The sequence below is a fragment of the Myxocyprinus asiaticus genome, chromosome 22 (genome assembly GCF_019703515.2).
Source record: "Myxocyprinus asiaticus isolate MX2 ecotype Aquarium Trade chromosome 22, UBuf_Myxa_2, whole genome shotgun sequence".
NCBI lineage: Eukaryota > Metazoa > Chordata > Actinopteri > Cypriniformes > Catostomidae > Myxocyprinus > Myxocyprinus asiaticus.
This window is the reverse complement of record NC_059365.1, coordinates 2,602,030-2,628,906: the sequence shown is the minus strand read 5'-3', so window position 1 is coordinate 2,628,906 and position 26,877 is coordinate 2,602,030. Positions and strand designations below refer to the sequence as shown.

Here is a 26,877-nt window from a genome sequence, read left to right as displayed (position 1 = left end):
AGATCCAGCACCACATTTAAACGTGGGCACTGGGTACTTCTTCATCTCTGTGTGTGCCAAACCCATCTCTGGTGTTTGATGCCAAAAAGCTCTTTTTTTATTTTTTTTATTTCATCTGACCATAGAACAGTTGCATTTGAAGTTCCAGTAGTGTCTGGCAAACTGAAGACACTTGAGTTTGTTGCTGGATGAGAGCAGAGGCTTTTTTTCTTGAAAACCTCCTAAACAACTTGTGGTGATGTAGGTTATGTCTGATATATATATATATATATATTTATTTATTTATTTATTTTTTTTAGACTTTCTGACCCCAAGACCCATCTAATTTCTGCAATTCTCCAGCTGTGATCACTGGAGATTCTTTGGCCACTTGAACCATCCTCCTCACTGTGCATGGAGACATTATAGACACACGTCCTTTTCCAGGCCGATTCTTAAGATCTCCAGTTGATTGGAACTTGTTAATTATTGCCCTGATGGTGGAAATGAGCATTTTTAATGCTTTGGCTATTTTCTTATAGCAACTACCAATTTTGTGAAGCTCAACAACCTTTTGCCGGACATCAGAACTAAATTCTTTAGTCTAACCCATTGTGATTGATGATTAAGGGAATTTGGCCTGTGTGTTACCTTATATTTATACTCCTGTGAAAAAGGAAGTCAAGGCTGAACAATTTCATGTTCCTTGTCACCCAGGTGCACTAAAAAATGTAAAAAATGAATGGGAATATAATTCAGATATATTTTACTCATAAGAATTTATAGGGGTGCCAATAATTGTGGCCAACGTGTTTTGAAGAAAAAAAATATTTATTTAATAATGAGATTTTCCCCTCTTTCAATTGTTTTACTTTAATTAAAGGTTAGATTTTTGTAATTTTTTTTTTTTAATGAAAGATCAAAAGGATCAACAATGCAGATTTTATTTATTTTTCACAGCCTTCTTTGCTCATATTTACCATGGGTGCCATTATTTTTGGCCACCACTGTACTTGAAAAAACAGAAAGTAAGAGGATGACCAAAGTACTTTTTTTTCTTTTCTTTTTTTCCCATTAAAGTAATCTCTTTCAATTTGAAGTGTCAGCGAGTCATGAAAAAACTTCAATAAAACAAAGGGAAAAAGCTCAATGCAGAAACACACACCAATAAAAGGCAATGATGGCGTCTAAAAATCGTGAATACAAGACAAAATAACAATTTGAAAAAGAGAATTGCAATGAAGGGTTTTTTGTTTTTTTTTGTTTTTTTTGTTTTGTTTTTTTTAAAATAAGTATGGCATCATTAATCCTACCTGAATGGAATCACCAATTTCCGCATCAAGCCCCTCAAGATCATCCACAGAGGACGGAGTCTTTTTCAGAGTCAGGTCAGAGGTCAGCGTGCCCTCATTATAAGATCTGATGAATTTGAAGTCACTAGTGCGCGAGCCCGTGGTCAGATATGCGTCATAATTGTAAGTGCTGCGGAGAGTTCCCGCGCCCTCCACGTCTGCGTAATTTGGAGGGAGATACGCGCTGGGAATGGCTACAGCTCCATCAAACAACAGTCTGGGCTTTCTCCTGCGACAAAACCTCACGGCCAGGATGATGATGAGGAAGGTGAGGAAGAAAGTGGAAACGGACACCAGCGCGATGATCAAATAAAACGTCAGTTTGGAGCTGCTCTCGTCATGAGACATGTCTTTCAGTTCTGGAACTTCAGCCAAATTATCTGATATAAGTAAATACAATGCGCACGTGGCTGAGAGAGAGGACTGTCCGTTATCTCTCACGGAGACAATAAGGTTCTGTTTCATGCTGTCAGATTCAGAAATGTCCCGCTGCGTCCTGATCTCTCCGCTGTGGACACCGATAGTGAAAAGTCCCGGATCAGTCGCTTTAATAATGTGATACGAGAGCCACGCGTTCTGTCCAGAATCCGCGTCCACGGCGATCACCTTGGAGACCAGGGAGCCCGCCTGCGCAGCTTTGGGGACCATCTCGGTCATGAAGGAGTTCCCTTCCGGAGAGGGGTATAATATCTGAGGGGAGTTGTCATTCTCATCCGTTATGAAGACACTCACGGTCACGTTACTGCTCAGAGGAGGAGAACCGTTGTCTCTGGCTAACACGAGCACTTTGAAACTTCTCAACTGCTCGTAATCAAACGACCTCTCGGCATGAAGGACCCCGGTGTCTCCGTTAATGGATAAAAAGGAGGACACCGGTGCGCCATTGACATCAGAGGGCAACAGAGAATAAACTACAGTGCCATTCTGTCTCCAGTCCGGGTCTGTAGCTGATACTGAACAAACAGAGGAGCCCGGTTTGTTATTTTCTTGCACATTAGCTCTGTAATTCTGCTCCTCAAATACAGGTGGGTTATCATTCACGTCAGCTACAGTGAAGTGAATATTCTTAGTGGAAGATAAAGGCGGAGAGCCCTCATCAGTAGCAGTAATTGTGATGTTATAATCAGACACCAGCTCGCGGTCTAATTCACCTGTGGTCACCAGAGAATAGTAATTTTTGATTGAAGCTACGAGTTTAAATGGGACGTTTTGTTGAATGGAGCAGCGCACCTGTCCGTTATTCTCAGAGTCTCTGTCCTGCACATTAATGATGCCAACCTCTGTACCGGGTGACGCATTCTCGGGAATCGGGGTGTTCATGGAATTAAGTGATAATGACAGGAGCGTTATCATTTATATCAATAACATCGATTACTACATTGGACCGACCTGCTAGCCCTTGACCATCTTTAGCTTGAATTGGCAGTTCAATTGAATTCTCCTCCTCATAATCAATGAGTCCTGTAAGTTTAATCTCACCAGACACTGCATCAAGAGAAAATAATTCACGCAAGCTTTCTGATAAATGGCCAAAAGCATATGTCACTTCTCCATTTTGTCCCTCATCAGCATCAGTAGCACTCACAGTAACCACTACAGTATGTACAGGAGAATTTTCAGGCAGACTGACTTTATAGACGGCCTGACTAAAGACTGGAGCATTATCATTAGCATCCAGTACAGTGACGTGTATGGCTACAGTACCTGATCTCGGTGGAGTCCCACCATCAACCGCAGTGAGAATTAAAGTCACCTCTTTTTGCTGCTCACGATCCAACTCTTTATTCAACACGAGCTCTCCATATTTTCTTCCATTTGACCCCGTAAGGACACTTAAAATAAAGTGTTCATTGTTTTGTAATGTATATGACTGCACTGAATTCACACCAATATCCGCATCGTGGGCCTCATCTAATAAATAACGAGATCCTTTGTCTGCTGATTCCTGTATTTCGAATTTAATAACACTATCTGTGAACTGTGGTGAATTATCATTTATATCCTCAATGTTGAGAATGAAGCGATGCAGCTCCAAAGGATTTTCCAGCACGAGCTCCTGTTTTATAACACATGAAGATTTCTTTCCACAAAGACTTTCTCTGTCGATCCTCTCCGCTACTGTCAGTTCTCCAGTATTCAGATTAATATCACAGTATCGTTTTCTGTTTCCTTCGGTATGAATTCGAGTCTTACGAGATGATAGTCTGTTCACATCGAGCCCGAGATCTTTTGCTATATTTCCAATCACAGATCCGCGTTTCATCTCCTCCGGAAAAGAATAGCTCACGTCTCCATAAGCGGTGTGCGCCATAAGCACGAAGAACAAAAGGCAAAACATCTCATGAGCAACCCAGAAGCTTTTCAAATCCAAATGAAGCACAAAAATAACAACGTTATAAAAGATTGAATGCGAAAGATATAACTTACATTTCAGACTAAATGTAGAATATGAGACAAATGCAAAAGATTAGAGAATGAGCCACTATCGACGTTTTCTTTAACGAGGCGAGCTGGAATGGACTGACCCTGCAATGACATCATGAAGAGGGTGGAGGTAAGTTCATTATGAAATCCAAAGGTTTTACTGGTGAACAGCGACACAGTGAGTTAAATGAAGAAACTGCAGAACACTCATTTATTTGACAGTATGTTAACGCAACTTGGATCGAACAGGAATGATTTTCACAAAATGAATTAACAGTGTCAAGGACCTGCCGTGACGTATTACTACTTGAAGAGCAGAAAATGCACAATAACTTCTGTAATGTACATCCAAAAAGCCACGACTGGATACAGAATTGTATTAAATAAAGAGGAAAATCCCAAACAAGTCAGATACACGATCTGCACAGCACTATGAACAGCAATAGGAAAAATAACCACGGTATTTCCTCTGATATTAAACTGGACTGTTTCATGTTTGTAGTTTATTGACGTGAGTTTACAAATCTTTACATATGAATGACATTTTAATGACTGATTTGATAGAGGAATAATTTCGCTAAACTCTTTAAGTGACCAAAAAGAACCACTGACTCGATGAAATTGCTCATTAAGAAATGTTCCCTAAAAAATAAAAAATAAAAATAAAAAAATAATAATTGAAAATGAAAAGGACGTAATAAAAAATTAAAAAATTCAGGCTATAAAGGAAAACTAAGGGAGCAACTTACTGAATAATTTTTTAACTTGTTTTTATATCTTCACTTGACTGTAATGTCTAAAAATCAAAAGTATTAGTCAATGACAAAATCGTAAAAAAAATAAAATAAAAAAAATAAAAAACAGCTTTATAAGTGAATCATAAAGAAAGGCGAAAATATGGGATGTTGGCTCCTTTTCCTGTATCCTCATTCACCTCTAAATGTGTTCACAATTTTCTACAAAATCTACTTAAGTGAGCCTCATATCTATTTCTTTAACAAGAGAAACGAACCTATTACCAAAGAATGCAAAGTTTTTCTAATATAAAGGGAAACACATTCAAATTCATTTATAACTCCTGAAAATATTGAAAATATAGAAATAATTAAATGTCGGAGCTAAAATCATTAATTTAATCATTCAGTCATTAAAGAGAGCAGCCATACAAAAAAAAAAAAAAAAAAAAAAAAAAAAATAATAATAATAATAATAATACAAAAAATAATAATGAATAAAAATAAAACAATTAAAATGAATATATTGAGTATACTTGTCTGTACAGCACCATGGACAGCAACAGGAAAATTTTCCATTCAGTTTACTCGGTGTACTGTAAGTGCTGCACATTTAAAACATTGAACGGAACATTAAAACTCTTTAAAAACTTATTCAGTACTAAAAACTTATCTTTCAGAGGATGGCAAAATAATAATAATTGGCATTATTTTCTCCAGACTTATTGTACAAGATAGAGAGCACAACTGACTAATCATAGAAGAGCAAATTAATATTAAAACATGAATAGAAACTGCTTAAAAACTTGAAGAATATATATGTTTTCAATTTTAAATCAAAAGTATTATCCAGTCTTGAAATACTTCAATGAAACAAGCCATGGAAATACAGTTCAAAGTCACCAAAACCAAACCACCAATCAGCTATAATTATTGCAAAACGAAAAACTGATATTTCACAAAAAAGTAAAACTTAAAATTAGTGTAGAAAAATTATACAATTCTGCAAGAAAAGCAATGATAGTAGAATCATAGGTTTTTCCTGTAACAAGAATAAAGAATGAAAATGAAAACGCACACTTAAAATCAGCCCATTAAAGTCCTACTATAAATCAAGCAAAAGTAGAGAATCATTAATCCTACCTGAAACGAATCACCAATTTCCGCATCAAGCCCTTCAAGATCATCCACAGAGGACGGAGTCTTTTTCAGAGTCAGGTCAGAGGTCAGCGTGCCCTCATTATAAGATCTGATGAACTTGAAGTCACTAGTGCGCGAGCCCGTGGTCAGATATGCGTCATAATTGTAAGTGCTGCGGAGAGTTCCCGCGCCCTCCACGTCTGCGTAATTTGGAGGGAGATACGCGCTGGGAATGGCTACAGCTCCATCAAACAACAGTCTGGGCTTTCTCCTGCGACAAAACCTCACGGCCAGGATGATGATGAGGAAGGTGAGGAAGAAAGTGGAAACGGACACCAGCGCGATGATCAAATAAAACGTCAGTTTGGAGCTGCTCTCGTCATGAGACATGTCTTTCAGTTCTGGAACTTCAGCCAAATTATCTGATATAAGTAAATACAATGCGCACGTGGCTGAGAGAGAGGACTGTCCGTTATCTCTCACGGAGACAATAAGGTTCTGTTTCATGCTGTCAGATTCAGAAATGTCCCGCTGCGTCCTGATCTCTCCGCTGTGGACACCGATAGTGAAAAGTCCCGGATCAGTCGCTTTAATAATGTGATACGAGAGCCACGCGTTCTGTCCAGAATCCGCGTCCACGGCGATCACCTTGGAGACCAGGGAGCCCGCCTGCGCAGCTTTGGGGACCATCTCGGTCATGAAGGAGTTCCCTTCCGGAGAGGGGTATAATATCTGAGGGGAGTTGTCATTCTCATCCGTTATGAAGACACTCACGGTCACGTTACTGCTCAGAGGAGGAGACCCGTTGTCTCTGGCTAACACGAGCACTTTGAAACTTCTCAACTGCTCGTAATCAAACGACCTCACGGCATGAAGGACCCCGGTGTCTCCGTTGATGGATAAAAAGGAGGACACCGGTGCGCCATTGACATCAGAGGGCAACAGAGAATAAACTACAGTGCCATTCTGTCTCCAGTCCGGGTCTGTAGCTGATACTGAACAAACAGAGGAGCCCGGTTTGTTATTTTCTTGCACATTAGCTCTGTAATTCTGCTCCTCAAATACAGGTGGGTTATCATTCACGTCAGCTACAGTGAAGTGAATATTCTTAGTGGAAGATAAAGGCGGAGAGCCCTCATCAGTAGCAGTAATTGTGATGTTATAATCAGACACCAGCTCGCGGTCTAATTCACCTGTGGTCACCAGAGAATAGTAATTTTTGATTGAAGGTACGAGTTTAAATGGGACGTTTTGCTGAATGGAGCAGCGCACCTGTCCGTTATTCTCAGAGTCTCTGTCCTGCACATTAATGATGCCAACCTCTGTACCGGGTGACGCATTCTCGGGAATCGGGGCTGTTCAGTGGAATTAAGTATTATGATAGGGGCGTTATCATTTATATCAATAACATCGATTACTACAGTGGACCGACCTGCTAGCCCTTGACCATCTTTAGCTTGAATTGGCAGTTCGATTGAATTCTCCTCCTCATAATCAATGAGTCCTGTAAATTTAATCTCACCAGACACTGCATCAAGAGAAAATAATTCACGCAAGCTTTCTGATAAATGGCCAAAAGCATATGTCACCTCTCCATTTTGTCCCTCGTCAGCATCAGTAGCACTCACAGTAACCACTACAGTATGTACAGGAGAATTTTCAGGCAGACTGACTTTATAGACGGCCTGACTAAAGACTGGAGCATTATCATTAGCATCCAGTACAGTGACGTGTATGGCTACAGTACCTGATCTCGGTGGAGTCCCACCATCAACCGCAGTGAGAATTAAAGACACCTCTTTTTGCTGCTCACGATCCAACTCTTTATTGAGCTCGAGCTCTCCATATTTTCTTCCATTTGACCCCGTAAGGACACTTAAAATAAAGTGTTCATTGTTTTGTAATGTATATGACTGCACTGAATTCACACCAATATCCGCATCGTGGGCCTCATCTAATAAATAACGAGATCCTTTGACTGCTGATTCCCTTATTTCGAATTTAATAACACTATCTGTGAACTGTGGTGAATTATCATTTATATCCTCAATGTTGAGAATGAAGCGATGCAGCTCCAAAGGATTTTCCAGCACGAGCTCCTGTTTTATAACGCATGAAGATTTCTTTCCACAAAGACTTTCTCTGTCGATCCTCTCCGCTACTGTCAGTTCTCCAGTATTCAGATTAACATCACAGTATCGTTTTCTGTTTCCTTCAGTAGGAATTCGAGCCTTACGAGGTGATAGTCTGTTCACATCAAGCCCGAGATCTTTTGCTATATTTCCAATCACAGATCCGCGTTTCATCTCCTCCGGAAAAGAATAGCTCACGTCTCCATAAGCGGTGTGCGCCATAAGCACGAAGAACAAAAGGCAAAACATCTCATGAGCAACCCAAAAGCTTTTCAAATCCATATGAAGCACAAAAATAACAATGTTATAAAAGATTGAATGCGAAAGATATAACTTACATTTCAGACTAAATGTAGAATATGAGACAAATGCAAAAGATTAGAGAATGAGCCACTATCGACGTTTTCTATAACGAGGCGAGCTGGAATGGACTGACCCTGCAGTGACATCATGAAGAGGGTGGAGGTAAATTCATTATGAAATCCAAAGGTTTTACTGGTGAACAGCGACACAGTGAGTTAAATGAAGAAACTGCAGAACACTCATTTATTTGACAGTATGTTAACGCAACTTGGATCGAACAGGAATGATTTTCACAAAATGACTTACAGTGTCAAGGACCTGCCGTGACGTATTACTACTTGAAGAGCAGAAAATGCACAATAACTTCTGTAATGTACACCCAAAAAGCCACGACTGGATACAGAATTGTGTTAAATAAAGAGGAAAATCCCAAACAAGTCAGATACACGATCTGCACAGCACTATGAACAGCAATAGGAAAAATAACCACGGTATTTCCTCTGATATTAAGCTGGACTGTTTCATGTTTGTAGTTTACTGACGTGAGTTTACAAATCTTTACATATGAATGACATTTTAATGACTGATTTGATAGAGGAATAATTTCGCTAAACTCTTTAAGTGACCAAAAAGAACCACTGACTCGATGAAATTGCTCATTAAGAAATGTTCCCTAAAAAAAATAAAAAAAAATAAAATAAAAAAAAATAATAATTGAAAATGAAAAGGACGTAACAAATATTAAAAAAATCAGGCCACAAAGGAAAACTAAGGGAGCAACTTACTGAACTATTATTTAACTTGTTTTTATATCTTCAATTGACTGTAATGTCTAACAATCAAAAATATTAGTCAATGACAAAATCGTAAAGAATAAAAAACAGCTTTATAAGTGAATCATAAAGAAAGGCGAAAATATGGGATGTTGGCTCCTTTTCCTGTATCCTCATTCACCTCTAAATATGTTCACAATTTTCTACAAAATCTACTTAAGTGAGCCTCATATCTATTTCTTTAACAAGAGAAACGAACCTATTACCAAAGAATGCAAAGTTTTTCTAATATAAAGGGAAACACATTCAAATAAATGTATAACTCCTGAAAATATTGAAAATATAGAAATAATTAAATGTCGGAGCTAAAATCATTAATTTAATCATTCAGTCATTAAAGAGAGCAGCCATACAAAAAATAAAATAAAATAAAATAAAATAAAATAAAATAAAATAAAATAAAATAAAATAATAATAATAACAATACAAAAAATAATAATGAATAAAAATAAAACAATTAAAATGAATATATTGAGTATACTTGTCTGTACAGCACCAAAGACAGCAACAGGAAAATTTTCCATTCAGTTTACTCGGTGTACTGTAAGTGCTGCACATTTAAAACATTGAACGGAACATTAAAACTCTTTAAAAACTTATTCAGTACTAAAAACTTTTCGTTCAGAGGATGGCAAAATAATAATAATTGGCATTATTTTCTCCAGACTTATTGTACAAGATAGAGAGCACAACTGACTCCTCATAGAAGAGCAAATTAATATTAAAACATGAATAGAAACTGCTTAAAAACTTGAAGAATATATATGTTTTCAATTTTAAATCAAAAGTATTATCCAGTCTTGAAATACTTCAATGAAACAAGCCATGGAAATACAGTTCAAAGTCACCAAAACCAAACCACCAATCAGCTATAATTATTGCAAAACGAAAAACTGATATTTCACAAAAAAGTAAAACTTAAAATTAGTGTAGAAAAATTATACAATTCTGCAAGAAAAGCAATGATAGTAGAATCATAGGTTTTTCCTGTAACAAGAATAAAGAATGAAAATGAAAACGCACACTTAAAATCAGCCCATTAAAGTCCTACTATAAATCAAGCAAAAGTAGAGAATCATTAATCCTACCTGAAACGAATCACCAATTTCCGCATCAAGCCCTTCAAGATCATCCACAGAGGACGGAGTCTTTTTCAGAGTCAGGTCAGAGGTCAGCGTGCCCTCATTATAAGATCTGACGAACTTGAAGTCACTAGTGCGCGAGCCCGTGGTCAGATATGCGTCATAATTGTAAGTGCTGCGGAGAGTTCCCGCGCCCTCCACGTCTGCGTAATTTGGAGGGAGATACGCGCTGGGAATGGCTACAGCTCCATCAAACAACAGTCTGGGCTTTCTCCTGCGACAAAACCTCACGGCCAGGATGATGATGAGGAAGGTGAGGAAGAAAGTGGAAACGGACACCAGCGCGATGATCAAATAAAACGTCAGTTTGGAGCTGCTCTCGTCATGAGACATGTCTTTCAGTTCTGGAACTTCAGCCAAATTATCTGATATAAGTAAATACAATGCGCACGTGGCTGAGAGAGAGGACTGTCCGTTATCTCTCACGGAGACAATAAGGTTCTGTTTCATGCTGTCAGATTCAGAAATGTCCCGCTGCGTCCTGATCTCTCCGCTGTGGACACCGATAGTGAAAAGTCCCGGATCAGTCGCTTTAATAATGTGATACGAGAGCCACGCGTTCTGTCCAGAATCCGCGTCCACGGCGATCACCTTGGAGACCAGGGAGCCCGCCTGCGCAGCTTTGGGGACCATCTCGGTCATGAAGGAGTTCCCTTCCGGAGAGGGGTATAATATCTGAGGGGAGTTGTCATTCTCATCCGTTATGAAGACACTCACGGTCACGTTACTGCTCAGAGGAGGAGACCCGTTGTCTCTGGCTAACACGAGCACTTTGAAACTTCTCAACTGCTCGTAATCAAACGACCTCACGGCATGAAGGACCCCGGTGTCTCCGTTAATGGATAAAAAGGAGGACACCGGTGCGCCATTGACATCAGAGGGCAACAGAGAATAAACTACAGTGCCATTCTGTCTCCAGTCCGGGTCTGTAGCTGATACTGAACAAACAGAGGAGCCCGGTTTGTTATTTTCTTGCACATTAGCTCTGTAATTCTGCTCCTCAAATACAGGTGGGTTATCATTCACGTCAGCTACAGTGAAGTGAATATTCTTAGTGGAAGATAAAGGCGGAGAGCCCTCATCAGTAGCAGTAATTGTGATGTTATAATCAGACACCAGCTCGCGGTCTAATTCACCTGTGGTCACCAGAGAATAGTAATTTTTGATTGAAGGTACGAGTTTAAATGGGACGTTTTGCTGAATGGAGCAGCGCACCTGTCCGTTATTCTCAGAGTCACTGTCCTGCACATTAATGATGCCAACCTCTGTACCGGGTGATGCATTCTCAGGGACGGGGATTTTAAGAGATTTAATCATTATCTTAGGGGCGTTATCATTGATATCAATAACATCAATAACTACAGTAGAGTAACTAGATAATCCTTGACCATCTTTAGCTTGAATAGGCAGTTCTATTGAACTCTCCTCCTCATAATCAATGAGTCCTGTTAGTCTGACCACACCAGACAATGGATCAAGGGAAAACGTTTTCATATGGGTTTCTGATACATGACCAAATTCGTATGTGACTTCTCCATTTTGTCCCTCATCAGCATCAGTAGCACTCACAGTAACCACTACAGTATCTACAGGAGAATTTTCAGGCAGATTGACTTTATAGACGGCCTGACTAAAGACTGGAGCATTATCATTAGCATCCAGTACAGTGACGTGTATGGCTACAGTACCTGATCTCGGTGGAGTCCCACCATCAACCGCAGTGAGAATTAAAGTCACCTCTTTTTGCTGCTCACGATCCAACTCTTTATTCAACACGAGCTCTCCATATTTTCTTCCATTTGTCACGCGTAAGGACACTTAAAATAAAGTGTTCATTGTTTTGTAATGTATATGACTGCACTGAATTCACACCAATATCCGCATCGTGGGCCTCATCTAATAAATAACGTGATCCTTTGACTGCTGATTCCTGTATTTCAAATTTGATTATATTTTCTTTAAACTGTGGTGAATTATCATTTATGTCCTCAATATTAAGAATAAAGCGATGCAGCTCCAAAGGATTTTCCAGCACTAGCTCCTGTTTTATAACGCATGAAGATTTCTTTCCACAAAGACTTTCTCTGTCGATCCTCTCCGCTACTGTCAGTTCTCCAGTTTTCAAATTGATGTCACAGTATCGTTTTCTGTTTCCTTCTGAATCTATTCGAGCCTCACGACTTGATAAAATGTTCATATCCATCCCGAGATCCTTCGCTATATTTCCAATCACAGATCCGCGTTTCATCTCCTCCGGAAAAGAATAGCTCACGTCTCCATAAGCGGTGTGCGCCATAAGCACGAAGAACAAAAGGCCAAACATCTGACCAGTAACGCTGAAGCTTTTCAAAACCATTTGAAATCACATAAATTATATTCTCTTTGGGAATAAACAACAAATAAATTGCTAAATTCAAGACCACCTCTCGAGCGTGAGACAAAAGGACTGATCAGAGAATCCGTCACCGTCGACAAATTTCTATAATGAGAAAAGCTGAAAGCCCTGTTTGTGACATCACAAACAGGGAGGATGTTAGTAAGTGCAACGTGAATGCCAGTGGTTTTACTAGAGAACAGCGACACTATGAGTAAAGTTAAGCTACTACACATTCATGTGTTCTGGCAGAATTTAATGGTGAAACTTAGACTTCACTGCAAAGTGATTTAACATTAACAGCACTGAGGATCACATTCTCTAGAAATGGAAAACAAGCACGAACACCATTTTCTATAACATTCTCCCAAAAGCCCCGACTGCATGCAGATTAACATTAGATAAGCAAAAAAGACACTGTCTTTATACCATCCTCCAATCTACTTGTTCAGTTCCTCACTCATGAACTCTTTACTTATCATCAAATATATTTTTGGAAGAAAAGAAGAAACCATTTATAGAACTTCCTAATATAAAAAGTAATTTGTGCACAGCCCAGATTTAATATTTGTGGTCCTATTTGGTTTGTCATGAAGTCTGTTTAGCAAAACTTTTTTTTAAGATCTCTAAAAAAATCATCATGATGAAAGTTTATAATCCCCCAGTGATGATAAACCTTAGAAAAACAATGTGGAAAACACACACACACACACACACACACACACACACACAATAAATAAAATAAAACACAGATAAACGATAAATGTATCAACATAAACCTATCTGCAGTACAAAATAACTGAGGTTACATTTCATAATAAGGTTGTATACATTAACATTTGATAATGCAATAACTGAATTAACAATGAAAATAGTTATAATATTTATTATCCTTCGTTTATATACTAAAACGTATTTTAATTGGTTGATATTAATATTTAAAACAAAAAGTTGTATAGGTTAATATGAATTAATGTAGTGTGAACTAACATTTTTATTACTGTTAATAATATAAAAATTTTAGAAGATGTATAAGACAAACATTACTTAACGAATGTAAGCAAAGTGACGTCAGGCCTGTGGATGGGGAGGCATGAGTTTCAACAGGTTTTATTGTAGGATGAACTAACAATGATCAGTGTTGTGTAGCAGTTGATTACATGTAATCTGGATTACGTAATAAAATTACAAAAATTAAGTACTTGTAATTGGATTAAATTACATTTAAAAATACTCGAATTTGGACAACAGTTACTTTTCATAGATTACAAGATTACATATTAACAAGGCAGTGGGAGTATATTAATAATGTATTGATCATTTTCATATCAATATCATCATATTTTCCGCCCGAAGCGCAATAGTCTCACAGATCAACATTTTGAGCATGTGATCCTTTTACGTTACAACAGTAAGATGCATCTGGGCTAAAGAACAGGTGATGGACTATAACTAAGTAGTAAGGGTTAAAAATGTGTCAGCGTTTTTAGATGAAATCTTTGACATAGGCAACGTCAAAGCTGTTGATTTTATGGTCATTAATATTCGTTCATTTTATAATCGTTTTATGTTGATTATATGGTCATTAATATTCATAATGCTGCTATTGTTTTATGCGCTTAAAATGAACTTGATGTCTCAGTGTTTTGAATTGTAAAATTTGCCCATGTCTGTCATTGCTGTCAGATTTAAAGCTTATTTCATTCATGTAATGCACTTTTTAAAAATGTCACAAAGAGCTCTTTTTGTTAGTAATAAAGAATGGAAAAGTTTTCTTCCTCTTTGTACTTTTATGTTAAAAAGAACATCATACTCAAATACATGTGACATAAAATAAAATTGAATTAGCTTGAAAGTAATCCAAAAGTAATCGTATTAGATTACCCCAAAATTGTATCTATGAATTTACGTTACTGATTGAATTTTTTGTCATTTAATTTGTAATAAGTATCTGATTACAATTCACAAGTAATCTGCCAAGCACTGACAATGAACAATATTGCATGTATAAATGAGTATAAACCGAGATTTATACCGTATACATATATATTGTTTGTTAGTTCATCATACCTGTATGTTAATAGAAAATTACTGTAGAGTGTTACAACAATTAATTATGGTTATTTCAAAAGACTAGCCACTGCCACACACAAACATTTTCAAGACGTTCATCAATAACGCAATCAAATTAGAAAAGCAGTTTTTGCTTTGTTTTTGTTTTTTGACAGAAAATGTACATGCATGAGTGCAGTGCAATTTTAAAATAAACGGGAAACGCACATTTAACATGTAAGCCGTTATAATAGAAATAAGGCTAAATGAATAATTACTATAGGACATAAATATTAATGTAGATATGAATCAATGCAGATCATTTTGATAGTCATAAAAAGGAAACACATTTAAAATGCAAGTCATTTGAACAGAAATGATGCAAAAAGAAAGGAATCACTTGTCCTACCTGAAGCGAATCACTAATTTCTGCATCAAGCCCTTCAAGATCATCCACAGAGGACGGAGTCTTTTTCAGAGTCAGGTCAGAGGTCAGCGTGCCCTCATTATAAGATCTGACGAACTTGAAGTCACTAGTGCGCGAGCACGTGGTCAGATATGCGTCATAATTGTAAGTGCTGCGGAGAGTTCCCGCGCCCTCCACGTCTGCGTAATTTGGAGGGAGATACGCGCTGGGAATGGCTACAGCTCCATCAAACAACAGTCTGGGCTTTCTCCTGCGACAAAACCTCACGGCCAGAATGATGATGAGGAAGGTGAGGAAGAAAGTGGAAACGGACACCAGCGCGATGATCAAATAAAACGTCAGTTTGGAGCTGCTCTCGTCATGAGACATGTCTTTCAGTTCTGGAACTTCAGCCAAATTATCTGATATAAGTAAATACAATGCGCACGTGGCTGAGAGAGAGGACTGTCCGTTATCTCTCACGGAGACAATAAGGTTCTGTTTCATGCTGTCAGATTCAGAAATGTCCCGCTGCGTCCTGATCTCTCCGCTGTGGACACCGATAGTGAAAAGTCCCGGATCAGTCGCTTTAATAATGTGATACGAGAGCCACGCGTTCTGTCCAGAATCCGCGTCCACGGCGATCACCTTGGAGACCAGGGAGCCCGCCTGCGCAGCTTTGGGGACCATCTCGGTCATGAAGGAGTTCCCTTCCGGAGAGGGGTATAATATCTGAGGGGAGTTGTCATTCTCATCCGTAATGAAGACACTCACGGTCACGTTACTGCTCAGAGGAGGAGACCCGTTGTCTCTGGCTAACACGAGCACTTTGAAGCTTCTCAACTGCTCGTAATCAAACGACCTCACGGCATGAAGGACCCCGGTGTCTCCGTTAATGGATAAAAAGGAGGACACCGGTGCGCCATTGACATCAGAGGGCAACAGAGAATAAACTACAGTGCCATTCTGTCTCCAGTCCGGATCTGTAGCTGATACTGAACAAACAGAGGAGCCCGGTTTGTTATTTTCTTGCACATTAGCTCTGTAATTCTGCTCCTCAAATACAGGTGGGTTATCATTCACGTCAGCTACAGTGAAGTGAATATTCTTAGTGGAAGATAAAGGCGGAGAGCCCTCATCAGTAGCAGTAATTGTGATGTTATAATCAGACACCAGCTCGCGGTCTAATTCACCTGTGGTCACCAGAGAATAGTAATTTTTGATTGAAGGTACGAGTTTAAATGGGACGTTTTGCTGAATGGAGCAGCGCACCTGTCCGTTATTCTCAGAGTCTCTGTCCTGCACATTAATGATGCCAACCTCTGTACCGGGTGACGCGTTCTCGGGAATGGGACTATTCAGTGATTTAAGTATTATTATAGGGGCGTTATCATTCACATCAACAACATCTATTAATACAGTGGAATGACTGGCTAATCCTTGACCATCTTTAGCTTGAATCGGCAGTTCGATTGAATTCTCCTCCTCATAATCAATGAGTCCTGTAAGTTTAATCTCACCAGACACTGCATCAAGAGAAAATATTTCCATGAGACTTTCTGATAAATGGCCAAAAGCATATGTGACTTCTCCATTTTGCCCCTCATCAGCATCAGTAGCACTCACAGTAACCACTACAGTATCTACAGGAGAATTTTCAGGCAGACTGACTTTATAGACGGCCTGACTAAAGACTGGAGCATTATCATTAGCATCCAGTACAGTGACGTGTATGGCTACAGTACCTGATCTCGGTGGAGTCCCACCATCAACCGCAGTGAGAATTAAAGTCACCTCTTTTTGATGCTCACGATCCAACTCTTTATTCAACACGAGCTCTCCGTATTTTCTTCCATTTGTCCGCGTAAGGACACTTAAAATAAAGTGTTCATTGTTTTGTAATGTATACGACTGCACTGAATTCACACCAATATCCGCATCGTGGGCCTCATCTAATAAATAACGAGATCCTTTGACTGCTGATTCCTGTATTTCAAATTTGATTATATTTTCTTTAAACTGTGGTGAATTATCATTTATGTCCTCAATATTAAGAATAAAGCGATGCAGCTCCAAAGGATTTTCAAGCACGAGCTCCTGTTTTATAACGCATGAAGATTTCTTTCCACAAAGACTTTCTCTGTCGATCCTCTCCGCTAATGTCAGTTCTCCAGTATTCAGATTAATATCACAGTATCGTTTTCTGTTTCCTTCAGTATCAATACGAGCCTTTCGAGATGATAGTCTGTTCACTTCAAGCCCGAGATCCTTCGCTATATTTCCAATCACAGATCCGCGTTTCATCTCCTCCGGAAAAGAATAGCTCACGTCTCCATAAGCGGTGTGCGCCATAAGCACGAAGAACAAAAGGCCAAACATTTTCTCAGTAACGCTGAAGCATTTGAAATCCAAATAAAGAGAAATCACAAAAACAAACCAAAATAATCCACAAATAAAAGACGTACGTGTAAGACTGAACTTGTAAAATGAATGATAAACACAAGCGATCAGAGTCAGTCACTCACTGTAGACGGATCCCATAAAGACACAAGATGAAAGCTCTGCACATGACATCATGATCAGGGTGGAGTAAAATACCATATGAAACCCAACGATTTTACTGGTGAACAGCGACACTGTGAGTTAAATGATGAAACTGCATAACATTCCCATGTTTGACAGCATAAACGCAACTTGGTTTAAGCTGGAATGATATTCATGAAATGCAATTACTTCGCAATGTCAAGGACCTGTCGCAATGTTAAAGTCGTTGCAGCAGAGTAAATAATGCAAATAACTCAATTTATTATAATGTAATTGAAAAATAAATAAATAGAAACCCATTGCTCTGTCCAGAGCTGCATATACGACCCGAAGAAGACAAAAACATTATCTGTGCAGCACCACGGACAGCGAAAAGAAACAATTCTCTAAAGATTCAATAGATCTGTTGAAGACAAAAAGCATCTGAACACTTTCAACTAAATGGATAACTACAATTGCATCTCTTATATTAACTGCACTGGCTTTGAAAAAAAAAAAAAGTCTTGTCCTGAAATGAAAGCTACTGACGTGAGAAATATAAACTTTCCAAAATTATTCAATATTAACAATAAACCGATGAGAGGTATTAAAAAAAAAAAAAAAAAAAAAAAAAAGGAGTAAAGGGTGAATAAAAGCAAAACTGAACAAGCACTGAGCAGGAAGAGTCAGTATGCCAGAGTTTAAATTATTTTACAACAACTTAATGGCAAATGGTTATCCGTTATTTTCTAAAGAAAAGATCATAAAAAAGATGCACTTCGTGGGTTTCACGCCTAAATTTACAACCACAGAAGTTACTGTAAGTTGTTTTTTTCCCCCCTAAAATAATTATATAAAAAATGAATATATCGTTGTTAATGAGTGGCGTCATAGAAACTACTTGTTATGCAATAAATATTACACAGAAGCACTGTCCATAATAAATGCATTGCACACTTCACAATTATTTGTCAAACAGCAGTGCTGTGCAGCGCACGTTATAAACATACATACATATATATATATACATTCTGCAAGAAAAGCAACGATAGTAGAATCATAGGTTTTTCCTGTACCAAGAATAAAGAATGAAAATGGAAACGCACACTTAAAATAAGCCTATTAAAGTTCTACTATAAATCAAGCAAAAGTAGAGAATCATTAATCCTACCTGAAACGAATCACCAATTTCCGCATCAAGCCCTTCAAGATCATCCACAGAGGACGGAGTCTTTTTCAGAGTCAGGTCAGAGGTCAGCGTGCCCTCATTATAAGATCTGATGAACTTGAAGTCACTAGTGCGCGAGCCCGTGGTCAGATATGCGTCATAATTGTAAGTGCTGCGGAGAGTTCCCGCGCCCTCCACGTCTGCGTAATTTGGAGGGAGATACGCGCTGGGAATGGCTACAGCTCCATCAAACAACAGTCTGGGCTTTCTCCTGCGACAAAACCTCACGGCCAGGATGATGATGAGGAAGGTGAGGAAGAAAGTGGAAACGGACACCAGCGCGATGATCAAATAAAACGTCAGTTTGGAGCTGCTCTCGTCATGAGACATGTCTTTCAGTTCTGGAACTTCAGCCAAATTATCTGATATAAGTAAATACAATGCGCACGTGGCCGAGAGAGAGGACTGTCCGTTATCTCTCACGGAGACAATAAGGTTCTGTTTCATGCTGTCAGATTCAGAAATGTCCCGCTGCGTCCTGATCTCTCCGCTGTGGACACCGATAGTGAAAAGTCCCGGATCAGTCGCTTTAATAATGTGATACGAGAGCCACGCGTTCTGTCCAGAATCCGCGTCCACGGCGATCACCTTGGAGACCAGGGAGCCCGCCTGCGCAGCTTTGGGGACCATCTCGGTCATGAAGGAGTTCCCTTCCGGAGAGGGGTATAATATCTGAGGGGAGTTGTCATTCTCATCCGTTATGAAGACACTCACGGTCACGTTACTGCTCAGAGGAGGAGACCCGTTGTCTCTGGCCAACACGAGCACTTTGAAACTTCTCAGCTGCTCGTAATCAAACGACCTCACGGCATGAAGGACCCCGGTGTCTCCGTTGATGGATAAAAAGGAGGACACCGGTGCGCCATTGACATCAGAGGGCAACAGAGAATAAACTACAGTGCCATTCTGTCTCCAGTCCGGGTCTGTAGCTGATACTGAACAAACAGAGGAGCCCGGTTTGTTATTTTCTTGCACATTAGCTCTGTAATTCTGCTCCTCAAATACAGGTGGGTTATCATTCACGTCAGCTACAGTGAAGTGAATATTCTTAGTGGAAGATAAAGGCGGAGAGCCCTCATCAGTAGCAGTAATTGTGATGTTATAATCAGACACCAGCTCGCGGTCTAATTCACCTGTGGTCACCAGAGAATAGTAATTTTTGATTGAAGGTACGAGTTTCAATGGGACGTTTTGCTGAATGGAGCAGCGCACCTGTCCGTTATTCTCAGAGTCTCTGTCCTGCACATTAATGATGCCAACCTCTGTACCGGGTGACGCATTCTCGGGAACTGGGCTATTCAGTGATTTAAGTATTATTATAGGGGCGTTATCATTCACATCAACAACATCTATCAATACAGTGGAATGACTGGCTAATCCTTGACCATCTTTAGCTTGAATCTGCAGTTCGATTGAATTCTCCTCCTCATAATCAATGAGTCCTGTAAGTTTAATCTCACCAGACACTGCATCAAGAGAAAATATTTCCATGAGACTTTCTGATAAATGGCCAAAAGCATATGTGACTTCTCCATTTTGTCCCTCGTCAGCATCAGTAGCACTCACAGTAACCACTACAGTATCTACAGGAAAATTTTCAGGCAGACTGACTTTATAGACGGCCTGACTAAAGACTGGAGCATTATCATTAGCATCCAGTACAGTGACGTGTATGGCTACAGTACCTGATCTCGGTGGAGTCCCACCATCAACCGCAGTGAGAATTAAAGACACCTCTTTTTGATGCTCACGATCCAACTCTTTATTCAACACGAGCTCTCCGTATTTTCTTCCATTTGTCCGCGTAAGGACACTTAAAATAAAGTGTTCATTGTTTTGTAATGTATATGACTGCACTGAATTCACACCAATATCCGCATCGTGGGCCTCATCTAATAAATAACGAGATCCTTTGTCTGCTGATTCCTGTATTTCAAATTTGATTATATTTTCTTTAAACTGTGGTGAATTATCATTTATGTCCTCAATATTAAGAATAAAGCGATGCAGCTCCAAAGGATTTTCAAGCACTAGCTCCTGTTTTATAACGCATGAAGATTTCTTTCCACAAAGACTTTCTCTGTCGATCCTCTCCGCTACTGTCAGTTCTCCAGTATTCAGATTAATATCACAGTATCGTTTTCTGTTTCCTTCAGTATCAATACGAGCCTTTCGAGATGATAGTCTGTTCACTTCAAGCCCGAGATCCTTCGCTATATTTCCAATCACAGATCCGCGTTTCATCTCCTCCGGAAAAGAATAGCTCACGTCTCCATAAGCGGTGTGCGCCATAAGCACGAAGAACAAAAGGCCAAACATTTTCTCAGTAACGCTGAAGCATTTGAAATCCAAATAAAGAGAAATCACAAAAACAAACCAAAATAATCCACAAATAAAAGACGTACGTGTAAGACTGAACTTGTAAAATGAATGATAAACACAAGCGATCAGAGTCAGTCACTCACTGTAGACGGATCCCATAAAGACACAAGATGAAAGCTCTGCACATGACATCATGATCAGGGTGGAGTAAAATACCATATGAAACCCAACGATTTTACTGGTGAACAGCGACACTGTGAGTTAAATGATGAAACTGCATAACATTCCCATCTTTGACAGCATAAACGCAACTTGGGTTAAGCTGGAATGATATTCATGAAATGCAATTACTTCGCAATGTCAAGGACCTGTCGCAATGTTAAAGTCGTTGCAGCAGAGTAAATAATGCAAATAACTCAATTTATTATAATGTAATTGAAAAATAAATAAATAGAAACCCATTTCTCGGTCCAGAGCTGCATATACGACCCGAAGAAGACAAAAACATTATCTGTGCAGCACCACGGACAGCGAAAAGAAACAATTCTCATAAAGATTCAATAGATCTGTTGAAGACAAAAAGCATCTGAACACTTTCAACTAAATGGATAACTACAATTGCATCTCTTATATTAACTGCACTGGCTTTGAAAAAAAAAAAAAAGTCTTGTCCTGAAATGAAAGCTACTGACGTGAGAAATATAAACTTTCCAAAATTATTCAATATTAACAATAAATCGATGAGAGGTATTAAAAAAAAAAAAAAAAAAAAAAAAAAAAGGAGTAAAGGGTGAATAAAAGCAAAACTGAATAAGCACTGAGCAGGAAGAGTCAGTATGCCAGAGTTTAAATTATTTTACAACAACTTAATGGCAAATATTTTCTAAAGAAAAGATCATAAAAAAGATGCACTTCGTGGGTTTCGCGCCTAAATTTACAACCACAGAAGTTACTGTAAGTTGTTTTTTTCCCCCCTAAAATAATTATATAAAAAATGAATATATCCTTGTTAATGAGTGGCGTTATAGAAACTACTTGTTATGCAATAAATATTACACAGAAGCACTGTCCATAATAAATGCATTGCACACTTCACAATTATTTGTCAAACAGCAGTGCTGTGCAGCGCACGTTATATACATAAATACATATATATATATACATTCTGCAAGAAAAGCAACGATAGTAGAATCATAGGTTTTTCCTGTACCAAGAATAAAGAATGAAAATGGAAACGCACACTTAAAATAAGCCTATTAAAGTCCTACTATAAATCAAGCAAAAGTAGAGAATCATTAATCCTACCTGAAACGAATCACCAATTGCCGCATCAAGCCCTTCAAGATCATCCACAGAGGACGGAGTCTTTTTCAGAGTCAGGTCAGAGGTCAACGTGCCCTCATTATAAGATCTGATGAACTTGAAGTCACTAGTGCGCGAGCCCGTGGTCAGATATGCATCATAATTGTAAGTGCTGCGGAGAGTTCCCGCGCCCTCCACGTCTGCGTAATTTGGAGGGAGATACGCGCTGGGAATGGCTACAGCTCCATCAAACAACAGTCTGGGCTTTCTCCTGCGACAAAACCTCACGGCCAGGATGATGATGAGGAAGGTGAGAAAGAAAGTGGAAACGGACACCAGCGCGATGATCAAATAAAACGTCAGTTTGGAGCTGCTCTCGTCATGAGACATGTCTTTCAGTTCTGGAACTTCAGCCAAATTATCTGATATAAGTAAATACAATGCGCACGTGGCTGAGAGAGAGGACTGTCCGTTATCTCTCACGGAGACAATAAGGTTCTGTTTCATGCTGTCAGATTCAGAAATGTCCCGCTGCGTCCTGATCTCTCCGCTGTGGACACCGATAGTGAAAAGTCCCGGATCAGTCGCTTTAATAATGTGATACGAGAGCCACGCGTTCTGTCCAGAATCCGCGTCCACGGCGATCACCTTGGAGACCAGGGAGCCCGCCTGCGCAGCTTTGGGGACCATCTCGGTCATGAAGGAGTTCCCTTCCGGAGAGGGGTATAATATCTGAGGGGAGTTGTCATTCTCATCCGTTATGAAGACACTCACGGTCACGTTACTGCTCAGGGGAGGAGACCCGTTGTCTCTGGCTAACACGAGCACTTTGAAACTTCTCAACTGCTCGTAATCAAACGACCTCACGGCATGAAGGACCCCGGTGTCTCCGTTAATGGATAAAAAGGAGGACACCGGTGCGCCATTGACATCAGAGGGCAACAGAGAATAAACTACAGTGCCATTCTGTCTCCAGTCAGGGTCTTGTGCAGTGACTGATAAAAGAGGCATACCAGGCGAATTGTTTTCTGCAACGTGAGCACTATATAACTGTTTTTCAAACACAGGCGCGTTGTCATTCCAGTCGGCCACACTTAGCTGAAAAGTTTTGGAAGAGTGGAGCGGAGGAGAACCTCCGTCCGTCGCAGTCATGGAGATGTTGTACTCTGCCTGTGTCTCACGATCCAATTCGGATGTGGTAATCAGTGAAAAGTGATTCTTGACGGATTGGACTAATTTCAACGGTGCTTTCTGTTTAATGGCACATCTAATTTCACCGTTAGACGTTGAGTCTCTATCTTGAACATATATGATGCCGATTTCTGAGCCAGAGGGCAGGTTCTCGGGCACAGGTGTGTTCAGAGATTTAATTATAATCACTGGAGCGTTGTCATTCACATCCACAACGTTAATAAGAACTGTGCAGGATGTTGCTTGTCCTGCTCCGTCTTTAGCTCTGATCCGGAGCTCAAATGAGGAAGACTCTTCATAATCTATCTCTCCTTTAACTTTAATCTCACCCGTTTCCTGATCAATCGTAAATAGATTTTCAGCGTCGATGGAGAGGTAACTAAATTCATACGTCACATCCCCATTCGCCCCCTCGTCTGCATCACTGGCACTGACTTTGACTACTACTGTCTCTAACGGGACGTTTTCAGGTAGACTCACCTCATAGACAGGCTGCGAAAAAACAGGAACATTGTCGTTTGCATCTAAAACGCGGATGTTCACAAGCACCGTGCCAGTCCTCTGTGGAGAGCCTCCGTCGTAGGCAGTCAAAATCAGAGATACGCGGTCCTGCTTCTCCCGGTCAAGCTCATTTTCCAACACAATTTCTGGGAATTTACCGCGATTAGCACCAGTTTGAACAGACAGAACAAAATGTTCATTGGTAGACAGAGTGTAGCTCTGCACACTGTAAGCACCAGAATCCGGATCATAAGCTTCGTCCAAGGAAAAGCGAGCGCCTTTATCTGAAGACTCATGGATCTCTAAATCGATGGCTTCATTTCTAAATTTTGGAGCGTTGTCGTTTACGTCCTGTATTTCCAACGTCACTCGCTGCAGTTCTAAAGGGTTCTCGAGGAAGAAATCAAAATGAATGGCGCAGGAAGGTTTTTGGCCGCACAAAGCCTCTCGGTCAATCCTCTCATTCACAATAAGATCTCCGGTTTGCGGGTTGATGTCGCAGTATCGTTTACTGCTCTCAAAATCCAAACGAGGTTTGCGAGATGCCAGAGTTTTCGAGTCCGTTCCTAAATCCTGAGTCATTTTTCCGACGGTAGATCCTCGTCGCATCTCCTCCGGGATGGAATAGCGGAGGTCGCAGAGACAAAGATGGAAACTGAGGATGGCCATTGGCACAAAGCATTTCACCGTTGATCTCTTAGTACACATAATAAAATGTTGATGTATGCTATCAGTATTTGCAATAATACCTAATAATAGCTCAACCGAAAACAAAACACTGTTAAACAGTTCTGGCGATGCAGCATTAATCCACATAGAAAGCACAAAAAAAAAAAAAAAAAGGAGGAGGAATATATGGGAGGGTCCATATATACTCTAATTGTTGAAAAACAGCGACACTGCGTGTTCTATATCGAAACTACAGCTAATTTTAACACGAGACAATTTCCGTAGTTAGGCTATAACAACGAATTTAACACTCGTTTAGTCAAAGAAACACAGAATAATTTATCTGACATTGTTTTAAGTCAACCAAATCAGCACAAATAAAGAAATTAGGAATGCAGTTATTCCAGAAGTAAGTTTATCACAATATTTAGCGTTTTGTAATGAATTCGAATAGGACAGGACTCATTGCAGGGTTTTTATTTATTTTTTTAAATGATTTATTTTAGTCTTGTTGTTTCGCCTGCAGGGGAGTTTTCAGCACAACGGACAGCGATATGCAAAGAGTGGAACACTTAAACAGATGCAATTTAGCAAGATTACTAACGGGGGCCCACAGTTAATTTTGAGCTGTCAAAAGCGGGTGAAATGATTAAAGGCATGTGTCTCTACTTTCTTCTTTTTCTTCTTCTTTTAACAAAGTTAAACATTCAGATACACAAGTAGTCAGCAATGACCTAAGGACGTTTGAAAATTGAAGAATACAGGATGACTCCTTGATCAAAATGTGTGTGAGAGTGAGGGAGGGGAAAGAGTGAGAAGAATGGGGCAGATGGAGTAGCGCAGCGGCGCGCAGTGAGTCAGACTGGAATTACATTTTTCCCACTGACTGCGAGATGTGGAGTGTGCCTCAGCACACGCAGATTTGTACATTGCACATACAATGCATTCAGAAAATATTCAGATCCCTTCATTTTTTTTAACATTTTGTTATGTTGCAGCCTTTTGCTAAAATGTTTTAAACAGATTGATTTTTCCACATCAATCTACACTCCATACCCCATAATAACAAAGCAAAAACCTGATTTTTCATAACTTTGAAAATGTATTGAAAAGATACAACTGAAATATCACATTGAAATAAGTATTCAGACCCTTTGCTATGACACTTGAAATTTAGCTCAGGTGCATCCCATTTCTCTGGATCATCTTTGAGATGTTTCTACACTTTGATTGGAGTCCACCTGTGGCAAATTCAGTTGATTGGACATAATTTGGAAAGGCACAACTCTCTATATAAGGTCTCACAGCTGAAAATGAATATCAGAGCAAAAACCAAGCCATGTGGTCAAAGGAAAAAAAAGTTTTCGGCTGCATTGAAGGTTCCCAAGAGCACAGTGGCCTTCATAATTCTTAAAGGAATAGGTTTGGAAAAAACAGGATTTGGTAAGAGAGGTGACCAAGAACCCGATGGTCACTCTGGTTGAGCTCCAGAGATCATGTGTGGAGATGGGAGAAACTTGCAGAAGGGCAACCATCACTGCAACACTCCAGCGATCTGGGCTTTATGGCAGAATGTCCAGACGGAAGCCTCTCCTCAGTGCAAGACACATAAAGAAGCAAACAAGACTGATGAAACGAATACTGAACTGTTTGGCCTCAATTCCAAGCGTCACGTCTGGAGGAAACCAGGCACCGCTCATCACCTGCTCAATAGCATCCTAACGGTGAAGCATGGTGGTGGTAGCATCATGCTGTGGTGGTGGTAGCATCATGCTCAGGACCTCAGACTGGGCAGAAGGTTCATTTTCCAAGACAATGCACACAGCCAAGACAATGCAAGAGTGACTTAGGGACAACTCTGTGAATGTCCTTGAGTGGCCCAGCCAGAGCCCAGACTTGAACCCAATCGAATATCTCTAGAGAGACCTGAAAATGGCTGTCCACCGACGGTCCCCATCCAACCTGACAGAGCTTGAGAGGATCTGCAGAGAAGAATGGCAGAAAATCCCCAAATGGAAGTGCGCTAGATGTTTTTCCTCTCTTCTCAATATGTACAGTATCAACGTACCTGCAATCAATTAAGTGAATTTACTTTTCTGCATGTACTAATAAAAAATCTTTGAAGGCAAGATAACTGATAACCTGACATTTTACCTTCATGGAAATATTATTATGTCTCCTACATTTTTTATTTAATATTTATTTTCTGTGCAACCTATACATGCAAATTAAATACCCACTTGTTCAATCAATTTAAATTAACAAACTCA

General features: G+C 39.6%; 3 protein-coding genes across 12 annotated transcripts in view; all 3 read right to left on the bottom strand.

Moving 5' to 3' along the window:
• Positions 1-8,147, bottom strand: part of LOC127413209 (protocadherin beta-3-like) — a 51,218-nt gene extending 43,071 nt beyond the window's left edge. For 9 of the 10 annotated variants that reach the window (XM_051650146.1, XM_051650138.1, XM_051650142.1 and 6 more), the window contains exons 1-2: positions 7,062-8,147; positions 2,610-2,720 (exon numbers count right to left, since the gene is read on the bottom strand). In XM_051650146.1, the coding sequence (XP_051506106.1) occupies positions 2,656-2,720; positions 7,062-8,043 (1,047 nt within the window). In that variant the 5' untranslated portion in view covers positions 8,044-8,147 and the 3' untranslated portion in view covers positions 2,610-2,655. Of the gene's footprint in view, positions 1-2,516; positions 2,721-7,061 lie in introns of those variants that run through there. The other variant, XM_051650136.1, reaches the window with a different exon arrangement.
• Positions 1-24,673, bottom strand: part of LOC127413162 (putative protocadherin beta-18) — a 51,511-nt gene extending 26,838 nt beyond the window's left edge. Inside the window, exon 1 of the mRNA XM_051650043.1 lies at positions 23,109-24,673. Within this exon, the coding sequence (XP_051506003.1) occupies positions 23,109-24,646 (1,538 nt within the window). The 5' untranslated portion in view covers positions 24,647-24,673. The remainder of the gene's footprint in view (positions 1-23,108) is intronic.
• Positions 1,263-17,414, bottom strand: LOC127412703 (protocadherin beta-15-like). The gene is made up of 2 exons (XM_051649287.1): positions 15,734-17,414; positions 1,263-2,151 (listed from the first exon to the last, which is right to left on the bottom strand). Exons 1-2 carry the CDS (start codon positions 17,248-17,250, stop codon positions 1,263-1,265), a joined length of 2,406 nt encoding a protein of 801 aa, XP_051505247.1. The 5' UTR covers positions 17,251-17,414.
• Positions 24,674-26,877: the final 2,204 nt, after the last annotated feature.

What these genes read in the sequence shown, in the direction of transcription:
- LOC127412703 (XM_051649287.1), bottom strand. Translation starts at nt 17,250, where the DNA reads ATGTTTGGCCTTTTGTTCTTCGTGCTTATGGCGCACACCGCTTATGGA. An exon ending in GGGGTCCTTCATGCCGTGAG is followed by an intron (nt 2,152 to 15,733) that starts GTCGTTTGATTA and finishes TCATGCCGAGAG; the next exon opens with GTCGTTTGATTACGAGCAGT.